Source organism: Chiloscyllium punctatum, chromosome 37 (genome assembly GCF_047496795.1).
Source record: "Chiloscyllium punctatum isolate Juve2018m chromosome 37, sChiPun1.3, whole genome shotgun sequence".
Taxonomy (NCBI): Eukaryota; Metazoa; Chordata; class Chondrichthyes; order Orectolobiformes; family Hemiscylliidae; genus Chiloscyllium; species Chiloscyllium punctatum.
The window spans coordinates 48282008-48303670 of record NC_092775.1 but is presented as its reverse complement, the minus strand read 5'-3'; the positions used below and the strand labels follow the sequence as shown (position 1 = coordinate 48303670).

The following is a 21663-nucleotide window of genomic DNA, read 5'->3' as shown; positions in this document are numbered from 1 at the left end:
TTACACTATATGAGAAATATTCTGCATGTATTAGCAAAATGGATAACCTTAAATTGCCATGTTCTTATTCATTCACTAATTCTGATTAAATCCTCTCAAAGAAGTCTTACATCTTCCTCAAATACACATCCTTCATTAGCTTTGTATCATGTGCAAGGGGTTTCCTGTTGGAAATACTATGTTTGGTTTTCACATCCAAACCATTGATAAATAGTGAACTGCTGGTGCCCAAGTTCAGTTCTTTGCAGTACCCCACTTTCACATCAGCACACTAACTAATGACCCAGTTATTCCCACTCTCAGTTTTTTGTGTTAATTCATTCTTAATCCATTCCAGCCCATTACCTCTTCTACCATGTGCTTTAATTTCATGTCAACCTTGTACAACTTTAAGAAAAATAAGTATCAGTTCTGATAGAAAAAAGCTGCAGCCATCAGTTCTTTTATAAACTGTGGAGGTTAGGTGCATCCTTACCTCTGAATCAAGTTATAGGTTGGAGTTGCACTGCAGACACGAGCATGAAGGTCAACACTCCATTCCAGTGCTGAGGAAATGTTGCAATGTTCGAAGCATTGTCTTTCAAATAAGATGTTAAGTCAAGGCCCATTCTGATTTCTGAGCTAGCAAGAAAGATCCCATGACATTATTTATAAAGAGCAGGGCAGTTTTTTTTCTATATACTGGTCAATATTCTTCTGATTACAAACATATTTAATGGTCATTATCACTTTGTGGGAGCATGCTGTATACAAATTGGCTGCTGCATTTTACATAAGTGACTACACTGTAAAAGCAATGGATATACAGCATTCTGAGATGTCCAGTCGTCAGGAAAGGTAAATGCAATTTTTATATCTTCCACTCTAAATTCTCTAAAGAATTCACATTTAGTAGGAAATCTTAACAATAGATGAATACAAGACTATTCTGGCTTCTGTTACATCAGACAATTTATTAAACTTGATCAAGATAAGTACAAGTAAAACTTGGATTATCAGGCAAAAATGCAGCATTATCATTCTAATATTATAAACATTGTGCCGTTGTCATCACTGGCATGGCAAGGCAGGAACTCACTGTCTGAATAGTCAAAACAGACATATGGTTGGTGCAATCGTTACCTATTGCTAGTTTTTAAATAAGTTTGTCCTGCATCCACTTCTCACTAACTTGGAACAAAAAGGTGAAGCTGTGTTTTGAAATCTAGACAACAGATTTTAAAAATTGCTTGTGAATTGCTATATGAGTTAAACATTGCTAAACTGAGACAAAACTTTCATCGGCACTTGGATGCATGAAATCAGATTTTGAAAAGGAACACTATACAGGTTGAGAAGAGAATGACAATGGTTGGGCCTCTGAGTGGTCAGGGTATTGCTGTGAGAATACAGCTGAGATTGCCAGTGTGCATGACTCTTGTCCCAAAGGGGACAAAAAGAAAATGTGTGTACAAATTTCTTCTGCTTACTTCATATGGGGGGTCCCTGTTTTATGAATGTTCATAATTACTAACACAATCTCATACAGGACGACATATGAACATTTCTTGTACTACAAACGCCAGCTTTGTACTGTTCTGCATTGTGTTCTAAGTTGCATACAAATTGACTTACAAGTCGATGCCGGAACTGAACCTGTTCGCAACCTGGGACTGTCTGTCTATATAGCTTCTAGCATGGTAAATTCATCACACCGCGAGCCTGACTGATGAGCTTAAACCAGTTTCTGGTATAAGAATCTGGCTTTTTCAATCAATAGTGTTCAGCTGCAGAATCATCGGTTGAATCTAACGTTGAATCATATCTAATGGTGTTGAGGCCACAAACATGACCACTGAGAGGATAATTGACATTGTGCCTGCTGTGTTGTTTGATACAGTCTGCCAGCCATTGGGATGTTTGACCTACATACCTGGCATCACACCAGCAATGCAAGTCATATAACATTACTAATTAGTGTGGAAGGCAAGCCATCTTTATGGCTTGACAGCAGCATACTGTTTAGAAACCATTTGTGGATTTACTGCAAAGTAGTAGCATAAGAAAACTAGCTTCATCTGTTCAAACACTTAGCTCTCCCAAACACACTCTGAAGAAATCCTTCACTTTCACAAAGACCATGCAAGTTTGCTTTCCAAACTTGTATCCGCTCGGATTACGTTGTGATGCTTCAAAATTGCTGCAACCCCTTAGAGAGAGGAGATGGATGGGTTGGAAAACCTGTGAGAGTGAAGAAATTGAGCTGTGTGGCAGCCATGCTGTCTTTAAGCTCACAACCCAAAATTTCAGCTTATCATCGTTAAGGTGGAGATTTGAGATGGCCCAGGGAATTCCTTATGGACTCAGACCTGTAAGCCTCTCTCTGTTCATCCCAGCGATTGTACTCTTTGGAAGTCTGGCATAAAAAACACTTTTACAGACAGTTTAGTTTAATTTTAGTCATCCCCTTTATTTACCAATAGCATCACTGTTACAACATAAGCTAAACTAACTAGATTCTAATAACTGAGGAGAGTAGGGTACCAGTTCTTCAAGTGCCCCAGCAGGCTACTCCGATGTACTGATACAAAGTGGCTTCCTTAATACAAAAGTTTGAAAAAGACATTGCATGTTCTTAATTAGACAGATAACAGTGAAAAACAATAATTCATAAATAAGAAAAGTTAATTGACAGATCTGTGTGCGCTTGACTGACCATCAGGTGATTAAAAACAATCCAGCCGAGTTAGGCATCTGCTGGCAAGATAAGTTCCTATAAAGAAGTACAATCTAAATTAAGTGGGAGATGTCAAAAGGCATTATTGCAAAGCTTGTATGTCTGATATCATTGTTTTACGGAATGGCTTCTTAGCAAGGAGGGCAAACGTTTGACCATAAAATGGCTTCCCGACAGACTGTGTCAGAATCTCTTCAATGTTAGGTTTAGAATAATTTTAAGCTTGGAGCAGATTCCTGCTTTTTATCTGAAGCACAGAATCATTCTGTACCTGAGGCTGAAATGTTACTGCAAGGCTGTATTTAAAATAATTAATTAGTCTCAAATTAAACATTCCTTCTTTTCAAGTTTGTGACTCAAATTTAAATAAGACATAAGATCTGACTAGTTAGAATTGACAGTGGTGCAGTCATGGTCTGTAAAAACAAGTTAGTTGAAGCTTTACTAATATTACCTTTTACAGAGTTTGCATTTTATAACCAGTAATGGCTACTTAAAATCACCAAAAAGTCTCAAAATGCAATTAAATTCAATCCATAGCAAGTAAGCACGAAGATTTAATTTTCTACTGGCTCCAACAGCCTCAACACTAAAATGGCCTGTCTCTCTAGTGTCCTTCTGAACGCTCAGGTCAGGGTTTTGCAACAGCAAAAAAATTTTTTCTCTCTGTGTCTGCCCCACTTGCAAGGGGTAATGAGAATCCATTATAATTGACCATTAATTACAAAGCTTTTGATAGTACTGAGTTTCGTTTCAGGATCAGAATCAAACACTGTCACTAATTTCACAAGGCAACGGCTGTGAATGTTATCACTTGGTGTCCTGGTCACACAAATTCACCGATGCTAAGGCAAATGTTCTTAATTGCCTTGCAGCATCCTGTTGTCACTTGGTGAGCCCAGATGTCCCGGTCTTCTGCATTCCTTAAGATCCCTTCTTTTTTCTGAGCCTTCCTGCCTATTTTCTACTGCAGTAAATGTGTTCTATAATTCAGCATTACATTTTAGTCTAAATGTTTAAAGACAAGTTTTAAGGCTATAGACTTTCTCATCACCCCTACCATGGAATATTTACATACTGAGAGCAATAGAATGCCCACGTACTTTTTTGACATTGCGAGTTCAATCGCCAATATATCACCCAAGGAGGCCATTGATATTTGCACTATATTGGAGCAATCTAGATGTGCCAAAAGTATCTGAATCTGTTTTTATCAGACTTGTGAACTTTGAAATTGACATCATGATTTGCTGTGTCAGCATTAAGCCAATCCAAATAGACTGTTTTGCCATGGGATTCCGTCCAGGCCTTAGATGCGCTAACATCTTCATTGGTTACCGTGAGAAGCATGTCTTCAATAGAATGACCATTAACCTTCTACCCCTGCTGAACTTCCAAGTACACAAACATGAAATGTTTAAGATATTCAAATCTTCGGCTGCAAAAACTTTTTTTTCCCCGCAGGTTAAGAAACTACATCCTGCACTCAGATTGTCAATAGAAATGAAACATTCAAATGAGCTCCTTCTCAATGTGTTTTTAAGGAAATTTGCACTGGTTCTCTAGTAATTTTTTTTCTCTCCATTGAAAACCTGTGTTGACTGGTTATTATATGCCTTGGCATTCCTACACTTTCAGAAGGTATAAGATCAACCTTATGAATACGGCCCTAGTCATCTGCTAACCATGTAATTTTGATGACTACCTCAAAATTACCCTGAGAAGGGGAAGCTTTCTCAAAATTCGAGCAGGTGAAGCCAGGCTGCTACTTTGTAGTAAATGTAAGTGCTTTTCTACACTAACAGAATTCTACACTAACAAAAAGATGTCTTGCCTGCAACACAAATCTGGTATGAATCTCAGTGCCAGAATGTTGCTATACATGCAAGGCCATACATCTCAGATTTGTACACCATATCAAACATGTGCTGCTGACCATTTGCAGTGGTGCTCATGCAGCCTGTGCTTGCAAGCCTTAGAATACCATGTCCAACAATAGAAGTGATCCTACCAATGTTTACTGAGAAAACTTGAAAATGCTAAGAATTACATTGGAAATCAGTTTAAGACAGTCAGTCAAGATCACAGTTTGACGCATTTTCACAGGACCCTGTCTTATGTAAGCAAGAAGCATTTGCACATATTTTTCACATTTTCCTATGAGAAAGTAGTCAGAGAAACTGTCAATCTCTGCTGCCTTCTCATGGTAATACCCAAATGAATCAGTAATCCTGAGAACTCTGGTTACTTGTGTCCTTGTCAAAGACCAAAAGCCTCAACTTAATGTATCCTTTTAGCAGTGTACAAGCAACATAGCTGTAATTAATGCAGAATTTCAAACATACATCGTGCAGTGTGTGTGTGGAGATAAATTCAAATGAAGCATAATGGTTGGAAAGAAAAAAAATTCCTCATGCAGCAAGAAGTAGTTTAATAGACGTCACAAGCAAGAAATGGACAACAGTGTAGGAAGAGCTGCAGTGCGATGGCTTTCTGATAAACTGCTTCTACACAGGTGTGATGTATTTAGTACAAATAGTAATAATAATTCAACAGTTGCTTCATATCCCACAATTTCTCCCTGCAAAAATATACACAACTCTTTGAACATACTACCCCTATAGGGGAAACAGCTGCAGAATTGTTGTGATGCATTTTATCATTTGAACAGCTGGTTGCTTAGTTTGGAATCTAATATTGTAGTTGACCTTAAGGTGTGTCGGGTCTACAAGGGTCTTCTGCTTACCTGTTAAAAGGTGTTTTACTGATGAGCAATACTACATCTGAGATCTGATCAGACAATAGGCCAGAACACACATTCCACTAATCACATGACATTACAAAACCAGACTGGTTCAATTGTTATTAGCAACAATGTTATAAGATTTATGCCATTCTTACAACATTGGATTTTCAATACTATTACAAGAACCAACTGAATGTACAGCCTGATAGGAGACTGAAATTCTCCAGCATGGAACTGGAAGTCACCCTTTTAGTGTCTCTTCAAAAGCAGCAGCACCACCTTTACAGATCTTATTGTATCCACTTTCACTTGAGAGGGTCCATGGGATTTTTTTCCCATCTAAATGAACTGCAGAAGATAAACTTTGAGAACTAACACTTTAATGTTGCAGTCCTCAACTAATTTATAAATTAGAGGGCACACAACACAACTAATTATATTTATTCTGTTTATTTCCTGAAAACATAATTAAAGTTACTAGAATTGTGTTAATATCAATCTGCAAATCCACTACACAATATTTCACAACATCAAGGTTTGCCAAGACAACTTGAAATATAAACACGGAACAAATTTAAAATAAAAGACAGTGCATTAATAATAAAACAGCTGTAGTTTATGGATCACATCCTAGGGGGTCAGGGGGTTACAACTTAGTTTGCTGAAGAATAATTCCTATAAAGACATGGTTTGCAATCCCATAGCATTGCTTACAGTAAATCTGAACATGGTGTATTCACCATCATTCTCCTTATACTCTTTTAACTTCTATCTGAAGTTAATGTGGTACAACAGGAAAAGGAGCTGATGACACAAAGGCAATCTTTTTAGGTGGTCGGTGCTGGTCTTAGGACTCAGCAAAGATTGTGGACTACCTTTGAGGTGATGGTTTATAAGACTGCAAGGGAATTTTCTGAGTTCAGATATTTGATGTAGGCAAATTTTGTGTTGTGATTTCACCCTCATTTTCTGTTTCATCTTCCCATTCTTACTGTCTGTTAACAACTCCTGTTTATGCAAGGTTTGTGAAGGTTTGTAGCTCAGGTTGAGGTTTAGGGTGTAGGTTTGATATCTAGACGTTTCATTACCTGGCTAGGTAACATCAGTGGTGACCTCCAAGTGAAGCGAAGCTGTTGTCTCCTGCTTTCTATTTATATCTTTCTCCTGGATGGGGTTCCTGGGGTTTGTGGTGATATCATTTCCTGTTCGTTTTCTGAGGGGTTGATAGATGGCATCTAGATCTATGTGCTTGTTTATGGCGTTTGTTTGAAACGAAAACTACCAAACTTAAAAGACCCAGTACAACCCATGGACAAAACCAACGTCATCTATAAAATTCCACAAACACTACGTAGGACAAACAGGAAGAAAGTTAGCCACCAGGATACATGAACACCAGCTAGCCACAAAAAGACACGACCCCCTCTCCCTCATAGCCCTACACATGGATGGAGAAAAAAACCATTTCAACTGGGACAACACATCTATCCTGGGACAGGCTAAGCAAAGAAATGCCAGAGAATTCCTAGAGGCCTGGCACTCCAACCACAACGCCATAAACAAGCACATAGATCTAGATGCCATCTATCAACCCCTCAGAAAACGAACAGGAAATGACATCACCACAAACCCCAGGAACCCCATCCAGGAGAAAGATATAAATAGAAAGCAGGAGACAACAGCTTCGCTTCACTTGGAGGTCGCCACTGATGTTACCTAGCCAGGTAATGAAATGTCTAGATATCAAACCTACAGCTCAGCGAGCAAACCTACACCCTAAACTCCTGTTTACCTCAACCCACCAATGGCAGTAGTTGCACAAATGAAGTATTCATGAAGAGAAAAGGAGGCCAGAATTCCAAAGAACAACAAAATTTGCTATTATATGCTTTGAAGGGTCAACTTAATGAAATGATCTCATCTGAAATTAATCTGATTAATCATTTTTTTAACAAAAAAAAACTTATGGCCACACCAGAGAGAAAACCAAGATCTTATATTGGATCATGTAGAAGCAGCAATACCCTGTGGGGTTGGGAGGACTGCATGGTTAGTCCACATATCAAGGAATACCTTGATGTTACAAAACTTCTGTAAAGGAAGTGAGCTAAACAAAAAGGATCTGCTAGATACAAAGCCTTAACGTAGATAAATCATTCTGTTCTTGGGAGACCTTCAACAATGATACAAGACTTCTGACACTGTGGAATAACACTAAGTCCTCCTCACTTTTTAAGCTAGGTGTTTGAATCATCACAATATTAAACCAAATAAAAGGTTGTAGCTAAGAACAATTAAATCAAACAAAAAAAATTGAAACAAACAAAAACAAATTGTTGTAGAAACTCAACAAGTCTAGTGCATCTGCAGAGAGCAAACACAGATAATATTTCAAGTTCGGTGACCTTTCCTCAGGCAAAAAATTGATATGAGGAGAACCATCTAAGTGAGTGCTGTCATTGTGCCTGTGTGACCATATGAATTTGGGAGTCAAAAATTGCTTATGAAAATACTTCATCGAGAAAAACTCATCAATAGTTAATCTAGACTTCATTTATATTAAAAGCTTTAATTGCAGTACATATCACCAACATATTTAACAGTTAATTCATTGCAAGACACAGCATTTGCAAACATCAATATCTTCATTTTTATTTGATAAAAAGTATGGCTTTGTACACCTTGAGTTGTTCCACATAAACAAAGGTTGCTTATCTGGTTTAAAATTAAAATCTGGTAAATAAACAATCCCTATAGTTATCAGAAGCAATGCTGCAACTAATGCTTCATGAATTAAAAGGATAATCCCACTTGTTTGTTATTTCTCTGCCAATAAGTAAATTTTCCCTGATTTTATTGTTTTTAAAGAAAGGTCACATACCCATAATTGTTAACAGTCCAAACAGATAGGGACAATTCTAATGTAAAGTGGTATGGGACAGGGAAAGCAAAATAAACAAAGAATACTGCCTGATATTTTAGACAATTCAGAATGGGAACTACTCATCAATAAATTCATTTTAATTTGTTTGAATAACTGTATAATTGTTGTATAAACATTAAAGCATTTGTTTAAACTAAAGTTTAAAACAGCCTTGGAATGTTTTGTTGTTATACTGACATTGAAGCAAAGAAAAAATGCTTGTATAAAATACAGAGAGGACATTGAAAATAAAGTGAAATGTTTAAAAAGTGATGCGTTTTTAAAAAAGTTATAGAAACGTAATCAACTTATTGCTAATGGACAGCCTATTCATATTAATTCTCTGTTACAAGATATGCATTAAATATCTAACAAGACAATCACCCACAACTTTAATCATCACCATAATCTTCATAATGCTTCTTCTGGTCCTTTACCCATAGGCTTCCCATAGATCTGGAATGCCCTTTCCCCAGGCATGCACATATACCTGTGTACACGACAATTTGAATTGAGAAACACACTGTTTTAAGCTGTTCTACATCTGTTGCTGAAGAGTTCTTCTATAACTGTCCCATCTGCAAGAGTTGATGTATCTCCAAGTTCCCTCTCATTTCGGGCAATCTGCCTCAGAATGCGTCTCATAATTTTACCTTTATGGTGAGGGGGGGGGGGGGGGGGGTGGAAGTCAAAAGCTCAATATAAAATTTTTAAACATATAATTTTGGATAAATTATTTACATGATATACCGTACCAGAACGGGTTTTGGGCAATCCAGGAGCATTCTGTATATAGTCAGGAGTGGCAATGGGTCCTATTTTAACTCGAACTGCAATATACAAAAATAAAATTGTTAATGGAAATGGTTAAATTGCGAAGCATAGTTAAAGTTAGAAAATTCCCTTGATTCATTGCATAAGTTCAGATAACATTGTGTGAACTTACAGAGAGCAAGATTATAGTGTGAATGTAACCTACAGGTAGAAAACCAGCATTTGAGCAAGACATTATACTCAATGATTTGGTAATGATTCTTTTGTCCAAAAATTATCCAAAATTTTGTCCAAAAGTTTGATTCATTGAAATCAGAAAGGTAATCTTGGTTAAAGGACACAAGTATCATAATTACCAGGAAGAAGAAACCAAGAAGAGTACTAGACCTTTGTCTGAACACCCCCATCTAATAATCTATTTACACTTCGAGCAGTATTATGTCATGTGGTTCCCAGTTCAAAATAATCACATTTTTAAGCCAAATTGCTGGAGCTTCAAACATATTTCTCAAATCACACCATATGTTACAGGCTCATGAGATCAAAATCCTGAAATTCCCTCCTGAAGGACATTGTGGGTCTACCTACAACACTTAGATTGCAGTGGTTCAAGAAGGCAACTCACAACCACCTTTTCAAGGGCAACTAGGGACAGGCAAGAAATGCTGGCCCAGCCAGCAATGCCCACATCACACAAGTGAAAAATATTTTTTAAAAAGTTAAAAAGATGCATACATTGCTAGTTTGATACCCAGACTGTAGCACAATAAAAAGTTATGTAAACTCTGGTTACTTAAAAAAGGGACCCAAGGGACACCTTTTTCATGCAGAGGGTGGTACATGTATGGAATGAGCTGCCAGAGGAAGTGGTGGAGGCTAGTACAATTGCAACATTTCAAAGGCATCTGGATGGGTGAATATATGGAAAGGGTTTGGAGGATATGGGCTGGTTGCTAGCAGGAGGGACTAGACTGGGTTGGGATATCTGGTTGGCATGGACGAGTTGGACCGAAGGGTCTGTTTCCGTGCTGTACATCTCTATGACTTTTAACATATGCATGACCATATATTTTAAATCATATTGGAATAATTATAATAGGTTTAGTTAACGAAGCCAGTTTAGGATAGATGAGATGACCTGGGGGGCATCGATATAGCGGAGGAAAAAGTGGGGGGTGGTGCCAGTGTAGCTGCGGAAGATGGACTGTTCCACATATCCAACGAAGAGGCAGGCACAGCTGGGGCCCATGCGGGTGCCCATGGCTACTCCTTTGGTTTGGAGGAAGTGGGAGGATTGGAACGACCAGTTCAGTCAGTCGAAGGAGGGTGTCAGTGGAAGGGTACTGGTTGGGTCGGCGGGAGAGGAAGCAGCAGAGGGCTTGGAGGCCTTCGTGATGGCGGATGGATGTATATTGGGACTGGATGTCCATCGTGAAGATAAGGCGTTGGGGGGCCGGGGTAGCGAAAATCTTGGAGGAGATGGAGGGCGTGGGTGGTGTCCCGAACGTAGGTGGGGAGTTCTTGGACTAAGGGGGACAGGACAGTGTCGAGGTATGCAGAGATGAGTTCGGTGGGGCAGGAGCAGGCTGAGACAATGGGTCGGCCGGGACATCGGATAGATGACCACATGATGGATTAAGAGATATTTCATCAGAAGAAAGAAGAGACCCTACTATTCCTGCTGCTATAAAACAGTCCAGGATGTTCTGCAATGTCAGATCACAGGATACATTAGGAACTTGTTTATTTCATAACAATAAATCTGCATCTTCTGGCAGACCAATTTCTAAGCAATACTCCCAACTGAAATCTGGAATATGAACAGACAAGCTGACAAGACTGAAGTGGCAGGACACTGGTGTGCCTTTGGTGTTGGCAAGGATGTATGAGTATATCACCTGCCAGCTTTTGGGACTGGGATTAGTGTTTGCAGAAAGGTATGGATTTCTAATCCTTCACTGAAGAACTGTTATACATATTTAGAGCAAATGTCCCACTCTTTTCCACAGGACAAAAAAGAAAATATCAGATTGTTAATTCTACACAAGCTAAGGCAGAGATTCAGGGAAATACATAAGAGGATGCCAACCAATTGGAATCACAAATTACTTTGAACAAAGCAGATCACACGTGACATATACAAAACTAAAATAGATTAATTATATTCTCCATCTACAGATACTTCATGTATAGTATAATGTTGTTTAAATTTATTATTATTGAAAACTTTGAACATTAATTTCAGCCTGGGGTTCTGGAGTTTGCAATAGACTTTCAGAGTTACACAAAGTCAGACACTTGCATTTTTTCTGTATTTGCTACAATTTTAATAGTGCCTTCCAGCAGACTGATACACATTACTTCAGAAATTAGGTTTGGGTATTTACAAATATATTTGCAAATAAAAAAGATGAAAACTGCCAACTTTGAATGGGAGGTGAACATCTAACATTACTAATGTATTATAGCTGCAGTGTAACAACAAATGTAAAGGTTTACATTTTGAGTTTTACATTAATGTTGGAAGATACTACTTTATACTGGCTTTAAGCACTTAATAGCTTATAGGTTGCTTTCCAACTTTAGAAATTTCACTGATGGGGAATGATTACTGAACAGTACAGACACATTGCATATGCAGTTCCCTGCTTTCCCAAATGCAAACATGAAGCATGCAGGTAAAATTGACAGTGCCATGCACACCACTCAAATCCCTCACTCTACACTACTTGGAGGAATGAAATCACTACTGATTTAAAACTAAAGCGTTTCATCAGTGAAAGCCCTTAGAAATATTCAGGTTCAGCTCTACCAACCAGCCTCTTACTGCCAATTAAAGTTTCACAACTGATGGGTTAGTGAACTTTAAATCAATGTCCCACTGTATGTTGGAATGTTATTCTTATATCTTTTCAGTTCAACAACATTTTGATATGCACCTGAACAGTTCTGCAAACAAGCATTTTCAGACAGTTTGGTAATGGTTAAAGTAATTATATACTTTTGAGTCTTTTCAATAAGTCAATGACGAAATAGCTTTGGAAACTCTGGCAACTATGTAAACAGGACATAAACTAGACAGGAACTTTTTTTCTGAACATCTCTGAAAAAGCTCAGAACATCTTTTAAGCTTTCAGATTCCACCGGCCAGAAAACCTCACAACTACAAAAACTTTAAGATTACCTGTTGTAACCAAAATGATTGAAATAACTCTAGGGGAGGCACAGATGAAGAAACTTATAGCAGGGCCCCTCTCAAACAGCATCACAAAGCAGAGAGTTGAGGCAATTGCAGTTGTTCAGGAATTAAGACTGAGGAAGCACTTGAAATGTTCACCTGCCTTTGCCTTTCAAATTGCTGCAAATACTCAGGGGTGTGATCACACATATTGATTTTGCGCGATACAGACATTCTGTTCCATCTTCCACTTCCCAAGGATGAGCACAGGGACCATTCTGTGTGTTGCATGGCTATATTGAGAATAGAAATATTCCCTTGGATTCCCTGCTTGGAGTTTGTCCTGCTGCATTACAACCATGGTAAGTTGCAAGTCAGGCCTGCATGCCTTGGGACAGAGAATTGCTTCATCTGAACTCACTGTATGATTTACAGTCAGCAGCTGGCCATGAAAGAACTAAGCACATAGCTAGGTTTTTTTTAAAATTTATTCATGGGCTGTAGACATCACTGGCTAGGTCAATGTGTTACCTCTCTTTAACTGTCCTGGTTGCCCATGGTACTTAAGAGTCACTACATTCCTGAGGGTCTGGAGTCACATGTAGACCAGACCCAAAAAAGAATGGCAGCTTTTCATGCCTAAAAGGACATTATGGAGCCAGATTGTTATATAAAAAAAAACTATCGACAATGGTTACACGGCCACCAACAGGCCTGATTTTTGCTCCAGATTTTTTTTTGTTCAATTCAAATTTCAGCTTCTTTACTTGAATCCAGGTACCCAGAACATTACTCTGGGTTTCTGGATTACTGATCCAGTCACTTGACCACATGACACCACTACCTCCCCATGAAGCCACATCAATTGTGAACTACATTAAACCTCACCCTAGTCATACACATCTGTCTGTAAAACTGCAGATGTAAGATCTGATCATGTTGTTACTTCACACGGAGGTCTGCAGGCTACTGGACTGAAGGGTACTTCAGAAATATTTGAAACTAAGGGTTCAACTGCTGCATCTGCAATTAACTACAAAAGAGTTCATTGGTTTTCTTTGTGATTAAAATATGATGTGGTTCCTTGCTTATGTCACAGATATATTTGGAAAGCTCAATGAATTGAATACAAGAATTCAACAAAAGAACACAAAGCTTCTGCAAATGAGTGACCAGCTCAAAACACTTGTGAAGAAAACTGCATTCAGGAAGAGTAACATGCTGTCGTTAATCTTTTCTTTCTAAACTTTTCTGTGAAAATGATATCAGCGTTCCACTCGTACACTAACTGACCATTTCTATGTCTTGGAGATGCCTTTGCAACTTTTTTTCCCTGATATGGATATGGAAAAGTTTGCTTGGATCCAAAAAATCATTTTCAATGTCAGCCTGGATTCACTGACAGTTGAAATTGAGCAGCCGATTTGGGATTTTCTGTGATCAAAACTTAGGAAAACATTTTCCAGAGTATCTTCAATGGATTTGGCATGAAGAGTTACCATCCCTGACTTTGTAATGCATCATTTTCATTGGTTTCATTGCTGCCACTAGCCTTTGGCCATGGCCTAAGCAGTAACCAACTCAACACCACCACCACAATCACCTCCATTTGGATGAGGACATGCAGGCAGGTCTGGCCTGTCAATTCTCTCTGGTTGTCTTCATTTCTGTACCATCTTTTCCTACAAGAAAGGGATATATGCTCTCAAGGGTCTCACAATCTGTTTGGCTGTTGTGGTTATGAATGGCCGACAGTATGTGCAAGCAGTGACATGAGGTTTGCAGCAATGTCAAGTACGTATGTGTAAGGTGAAGCTATAAATGTGAGGTATGAGCTCTGATTGGTAGACTATTGCAGTGTGAGTGAAGGTACTGGATTGCATTAAGCAGCGATAATGTTTGATGGGACCTGGAAGATGCATTTGCTGATCTGCACTAATCACAGGATGTCACTGAACTTCTTGCTGCACTGCATCCAGGTCCTCAGGGCTTGTTTCATTGCACTGACTGCTACAGATATCTGCTCCCATTACCCTCTGGGTAATTTTCTGGATACTCTCTGGCAACCTATGGACAAAGCACTTATCTTATCAACCAAGGCCTCCACTATAGTATTGGAAAATCTACCTGCCTTTCTCCATGTTGCACCTTGATTAAGTGTTTCCTGAGTTAGAATCAGTTGAGGAATGTCTGCATCATGCGCTGGAAGCCAGAGTGCAGCTGCTTTTTAAGAGCTGCCAGTTAGCTCTAAACAGTGCAAGCTGGCTTTGAAGCAAATATTAATTTTGAGCATCCTGTTGAGATGTATAGCCAATGAACAGCATGGGCTGTGCTGATGTCAAATAGAAATCACTCAAATGAACATGGATCACCAAGACAGCACTTCCACTGAACATGCGCTGGTTATTTGAACATTACAATCCCCAAGCCTGTATTATTTGAAAATATTCAATTTGGAGCCTAGACACTTTACAGACAAGTCTTTGGGGAGGTAAGAAATGAGGGAAAGCTTTTTTCAAACCATGTAACTAAATACACTGGGACAATAATCATATTCAAAACACATTTTCATACTTAACGATGAGTTATCATTTTTTGTAAAAACAAGTTGTTGATTTTAAATTTGCTCTAGTATTTTTTAGAAACAGATACCTTGATCTTTTAGTTCAGCAATCAGCGTTTCAGTAAATTCATATCCAGCTTTCAGAGTGACAAAGCAGTAGAGGCATTCTCCTTTTATTGGGTGGGGATGACTCACAACAGCAGCTTCAGCTACAGTTACATGTTCTATTAATGCAGACTCCACTTCAGCAGTGCTCAAAAGGTGCCCTGTAAAACAAAACCTTTCTTCTCTTAGATAGTGTTACAAAGGAATAATATAGTTCATCATCTTGTGTACACATTTTAACACGCAGAATAAAAAACTTTCCCTGGAGCAGAGGCTGAACCTTATAGAGATTTATAAAATCATGAGGGGCATGAATAGGGTAAATACACAAGGTCTTTTCCCTGGACAGGGGATGGGGGGGGGGGGTTGCTCGTGTGAAATTAGCTGCCAGAGGAAATGGTGAAGGTTGGTACAATTACATTTTAAAAAGTTTCTGAATAGGAAGGGTTTAGAGGGATATGGACCAAGTGCTGACAAATGGGACGAGGTTAATTTAGGATATCTGGTTGGTATGGAAGAGTTGGATCAAAGGGTTTACTTCCATACTGTACATCCCTAGGACTCTATAAGTAAGAGCTGTGTCGATGCTTGCTAATAAACCATAAGTGCTGTTACGTTAAGAAACAACAGCAGGGTGAGATGAATGGAATAGAATTGAATAATATCAATGCAGGAAATAATTCAGAACAGGGACCTGGAGTAAAGGAATAAAATTAGATGGACCATTTATAAATAGGGAAAACTGAAGTACAGGGAGGACAGTAGCTCAAAGTGATGAGACTTCCTAGAGTAAATGTTCTTTATTATGGACATGCAGTTCCAATGCATTTTAGGGATAAGGAGCTTCAGTTACATGGATAGGTTGAAAAAGAAAAAGTATATATGATGAACTATATTTGCACTGCAAAGTTTTCAAAGGGCCTGCCAATTTAGCTGGCACTGCCATACACCTATTAGCATCACACAAAAACTGGCAGTGACGCTTTCTCTGTTTTTAAAATCCAAGTAGCTTAGCTCGGAGAGAGCAAACAATAGAAATGAGGACCAAGTGGTTCAGAGTCAATCAAAAACTGAAAATATGTCAAGGTGTAGCTCATGTAGTAGCATGCACAAGTGCAACCATAAACACATCAGTCTATATGCAGATATTCAAAGTGGTCAGAACCTCTTGTCCTGACTGAGATGGGAAAGAAGCTGGTGCAGTCCCTCCTCATTACACTTAACAACATGAACCCAGGCACTGACTGTAACTAAAAGTCTAGAAAAACCATCATAGATGACCTGGATGACCCAATAAGAGGCAAAAATCAGGATGAATTAAACTCTACCTGAAGTGTCTAATACCTGTTGCTGGGAATTAAAGTAGGTTTAGTGCAGGGCAAAATAAACCACTGTTAAACTGACCTAACAATGGGCTACTACTGTGTGCTGTTGTATTTAAGCTTCTGATAATATTTAAACTGGATTGCAAATTAACAACAATTGGAGAGCAAACTAAATAAATATATAAATATTTCTTAAAACAGCTGCACAAGAGATTATTTTTCTGCTGTTAAGCTAGTTGCCATCTTCTATATCATGTCTAGAATCCCAACATAATCCAATTTGACTGTTGGCTGCATCTAGTGAATAAAAATGAAACCCCTTTGGGAATTAAGTTATTTTTAAAATGTCAGGAGAACATACATCATATATTCATTAAGACGTCTATAAGTGACCTCCTTTCCTACTATCATGTCCTTGCTGGCAGTTGCAGGCACTAGTTAATCCCATTCCTTTGCCTTTACCCAGAAGCCTTACACATCTTTCTCTTCAGCAAATAACCACTTTCCCTTGAAAATCATAACATAATATGCTTCCACCAGGCTATCAAGCAGTCCACGGAAGATCCTAACCACATACTGCAAGGAATGTCTTCTTTTCTGGCTTTGTTTGGATTATTTTGCCCTATGCCTTACATCCTCTAGTTCTCAAGCCTGTATCAATGGAAACAGATTTTCCCTATTTACTCTGTCCAGAACACTCATGGTTTTAAGCACCTTTATCAAATCTTGTCTGAAACAACTCTTAAGAAAAACAACCTTTTCTTTTCCAATCTATCCATGTAACTGAAGGTCCTCATCTCTAAAATGCTTCTAAGTAAATCTTTTCTACACCTTCTTGAACATTAACTCATCTGTCCTAAAGTGTGGCGTCCAAGATTGGATAATATTCCCAATCAGGCTGAACCAGAATTTAACAGTTATTTCAACACATTTAGAAACATGCAGCACTTTGTAGATAAGTTATTCATAATTTCATGATGACAGTTGGAGCAAATTCCTTGAAACAATTTCTTGTCCTGATGCAAGTTCAGAAAATTCCCAGTCATGTGAACAAGAATTGCCCATCCAGTGAGTACAGTCATATGAGATATACAGCATGGAAACAGACCCTTTGGTCCAGCTCATCTCTGCCAATCAGATATCCTAATCCAGTCTGGTCCCATTTGCCAGCATTTGATCTATATCCCTCTAAATCTTTCTATTCATATACCCATCCAGATGCCTTTTAAATGCTGTAATTGTACCAGCCTCCACCGCTTCCTCTGGCAGCTTATTCGATAGATGCACCACTCAGTGAAAATGTTGCCCCTTAGGTCCCTTTAAAATATTTTCCCTCTCACTTTAACCTATGCCCTCCAGTTTTGAACTGCCCCACCCTGGGGACAAGACTTGTTCTATTTACCCTATCCATGCCCCTATGATTTCCTAAACATCTATGGTCTGTACAGTCAAATCAACACAACCTCCCAGTTGCTAGCCACTTCAACTCCCCTGACAGCATGCCCATCCTGGGCCGTCTCTAACATCAACACAAGACTACATGCAAAGTGCAGAAAGAACACCTCATCTTCTGCCTCAGGAGCTTACAACCATACTGCCTTAACATAGAATTCACCAACTTTCAAATCTCCCCACCCTCTACCTCATCCCAGGCCCAGCCCTCCCTCTCCACCCCACCCCCTTAACCTGACCCCACCTGTCCAGCTTTCTTCCCACCTATCCTCTCCACTTTTCCCACTGACCAATCACAGCCACCTCCTATCTGCATTCACTAGCATCTGATACTCCAGGGAATATAGTCCCAGTCTATTCAGCCTCTCCCTATAGCACAAACCCTCCAACCCTGGCAACACCCTTGTAAATCTTCTCTGAACCCTTTAAGTTTCACAACATCCAAGTACCTCGGGGTCACCACTTACAAGTCTCGATTAAACTGATTTAGTAATAAAATATAGTATGGTCTTTCCACAAGATCATTCTAATTACAGAAATAGTAGGCTAACCATAATCCAATCACCCAAGTTTCACATCAAGTAAGAACAATAAAAATAACATTGAAGAAAAATTCTTACACAATTCGACAAAAAAAGAAAACATGAAAGAGGGAAGCATCAGAGCAAATAATCGCACTCGGCTTCACCTCACTGAAGGGTTAGTTCAGGTTTGATTTATGTTGCAGATTTAAAATTTACGAGGAGTGGTTCTGACCTTGCATCTATTCCAATATTTTGTGACAGCATACTATTTCTGTTGGGAATCAAAAGAAGTATGAACTACAAATCTTACCAGATACATTTAGCATGTCATCAATCCTTCCAGTGATCCAGTAGTAACCATCTTTATCTCTCCTGCAACCTGTCAACCAAAGTTAATGATTTTAAACTAAATATTTGTTTAAATTTATGCCTATTTAGTAAAAATATGAAGAATGTAGACAGTACCAAAATATTACTAGCTAATCTGGCTTCGAAAACAAATGGTGCATTTTTAAAGTGTGCAGACATTCAGAAACTGTGCCTCATGGTCAAGAAAGAACACGCATCCACAGAACATCTTCATGACCTTTCAACTTGCCAAAGTGTTTTAATGACAATGAAATACTTGTGAATTATTGTCACTGTTTAAATATTCAGTGGAAGTCCAGTTTAAGCAATTCACCATCTCCTGTGACAAAATATCCAGGGAACTTCTTAAAATAGGTGGTTTCAAAACGTTGATGGTTGCCATAAATTGTACGCATTATGGATGGCCAAGGCTTCTTGAATACCTGGATGTAAAAAAATTTAAAGAATAGACATGGTTTAAAGCTAAATAATATAGCCCACTGTCATGTAGAAATATTAAAACAATGCATTAAGTTAATCACATTAAGAGTTTATGACTCAAACTACACAACAGACAGTCTGTATAGTTCATGGGTTGACTGTAGTTGTAGTGACTGAAATCAGTGCTGTTTAAGTTTTAACAAAGTCTTATTTATTTTGTGCAGCTATTATCAATGCTATGACAATGAAAATAATGTTTGTTACAATATTGCTCTCAGTAACAGAAATAAACTACACCCATCATGTTAGGCAAGAATGAGGACTGCAGATGCTGGAAATCAGAGTCTAGATTAGAGTAGTGCTGGAAAAGCACAGCCAATCAGACAGGATCCTGATGAAGGGCTTTTGACCGAAACGTCAATTTTCCTGCTCCTCGGATGCTGCCTGACCGGCTGTGCTTTTCCAGCACTACTCTAATCTACACCCATCATGTTATTCAAGCAGGCTGTGTGTTTGCAGATGAGGAGTAGAGAGAGGAGAATGGACTGAAGTATAAATACAATGGATACTACCACTAGAAGGTTAGAGACCTGACCATTTTCATATACTCCCGCAAATTGCATTCCTGCTTCTATTTAAAAGGTTATACTTCTTCCTTTTTACAATTTTTTAATCCAACACACTGAAAACTCCCCAAATACCAATGTGCATTCTGCTAATCCATGTTGCTCCAGCTAGCTACTGGCAAGTACGTGTTATCAGTTCAAGGTATCTATGCTTTAATTTTTACTACTGTTCCTGCAGAGACCAATTCCCTTTGACCATCATGGCAAGATCAGCAACACAGCATAGTGGATGTAAACAATATTCTACATAATACTTGACAGAATCCCTACAGCGTGGAAGCAGATGATTTGGCCCATCAAGTCCAAACTGACCTGCCAAAAAGCATCTCACCTAGTCCCACCACTTTACCCTATCCCTGTAACTCTGCATTGCCTGTGGCTAATCCACCTAACCTGCACAGCCCTGGACACTATGAGCAATTTAGCATGGGCAATTCACCTAACCTGCACATCTTTGGAGGAAACCGGAGCACCTGGAAGAAACCCACACAGACACAGGCCTGCCAACTTCACAGATAGTCACCGAAGGATGGAATCAAATCTGGGCCCCTGGCGCTAACCACTGAGCCTCCATGCCATCTTTAGCATCACTCGAACCTTTTTTCAGGTTCAAGGGATGCTAGGAACTTGTGGTCACCATTTAATTTACTAATAAACTGAATGCTAGATTACCAGTCAAGAAAAAAAAACGAAGGAAGTTTGCTTGTGACTAAATGGTGACAAGGATGTCCGCTAATGGAAATAATAGTAATGAGTAATAAAAACAAACTTCAGATAAATTCAGATTCATCAATGGCAAATTCTGATTGAAGAAAAAATAATGAATACAAAAAAGGCAGCTTTTTGAAATCCTAGTGTATGCATATTAAGATCAATGGTAGTCCTTAGCTTCAACTATAAGAACTTGGTTACAATTGGTTCCTTTAAACAGCCTGACACGTGGAGCTGCAGTTCTGTTGTTTCTGCTCTGCATCTAACTGCATTTCACAATGTTACTCAGGAAAACAATTTTGGACATGTCATTGTACTTCCCTACAAAGAGCTCTTCTCCCATCAATTACATTTTAAATGGTATATCTTTGCACAGTAAAAGCAGCATTGTCTGTAATGTTTGCAGGTTTTAAGAGGTTACTATTTAAGGATAGTTTGAAATTGCATTAGGTTATGTCCAAAGCAATTTCATACTGTTTCAGTCAGGAGTTGTGTCAAATTCTTTCTTTAGACATTTAATGCAAATTTACGAGCAAGAGGAAGGAGAAATGATCTTACACTTAAATGGTCATAGAACTATCTATCCTCTATCCAACTTCTACCTTCTTTCCTGAGGTGTCACTCAATACCAACACTTCTCACTGAGGGAACAGGAACTAATTGCAGCACTGTAACTGTTGCCCTAGTTGACATCAATTAAGAATATAAATTAAGAATGGAACTTGAGATTTAATATATGGCTTGAGTGAAGAAAAACATAACTATGATTTACATAACACTGTACACTTGGCAGGACATGCCTAAACATCTCAAGGCCAATGAGACATACAAGGTGGGAGTACAAATGTCATGCTGCGGCTAAGCTGTACACAGAAATCAAATTAGGTAACTTATTTTAGCTATGTTGTTCAAGAGATAAACGTTGACCAGGACAATGGTCAACTATTCTTCAAATAGTGCTGTATGATCACTTTTGTCCACTTGGGAGGTTGAACACTTCAAAAAATGAAGTATTTCTAATGTGCAGCAAGTAATGAAATTCAGCCAAGGTCAGCCTAGAACCTGCAACCTTCTGACTCAGAGGCAAAAGTACTACCATTCAGCAAAGGTTACTTTAGTATTACATTCACATGCAAGGCAAATAGAAAACTCAAAAGTTAAATAACCCATAAGCATTTTTCTAAAATCAGTTCTAGCTTAGACTAACAAAATGAAATGGAGCTCTCACCAG

General features: G+C 38.6%; 1 protein-coding gene across 3 annotated transcripts in view; it reads right to left on the bottom strand.

Moving 5' to 3' along the window:
* Positions 1–7162: 7162 nt before the first annotated feature.
* Positions 7163–21663, bottom strand: part of LOC140463092 (acetyl-coenzyme A synthetase, cytoplasmic-like) — a 77348-nt gene continuing 62847 nt past the window's right edge. For all 3 annotated transcript variants that reach the window (XM_072556802.1, XM_072556803.1, XM_072556804.1), the window contains 5 exons: positions 18989–19097; positions 18617–18685; positions 14990–15166; positions 9141–9215; positions 7163–9038 (listed from right to left, as the gene is read on the bottom strand). In XM_072556802.1, coding sequence (XP_072412903.1) covers positions 8914–9038; positions 9141–9215; positions 14990–15166; positions 18617–18685; positions 18989–19097 — 555 coding nt within the window. In that variant the 3' untranslated portion in view covers positions 7163–8913. The remainder of the gene's footprint in view (positions 9039–9140; positions 9216–14989; positions 15167–18616; positions 18686–18988; positions 19098–21663) is intronic.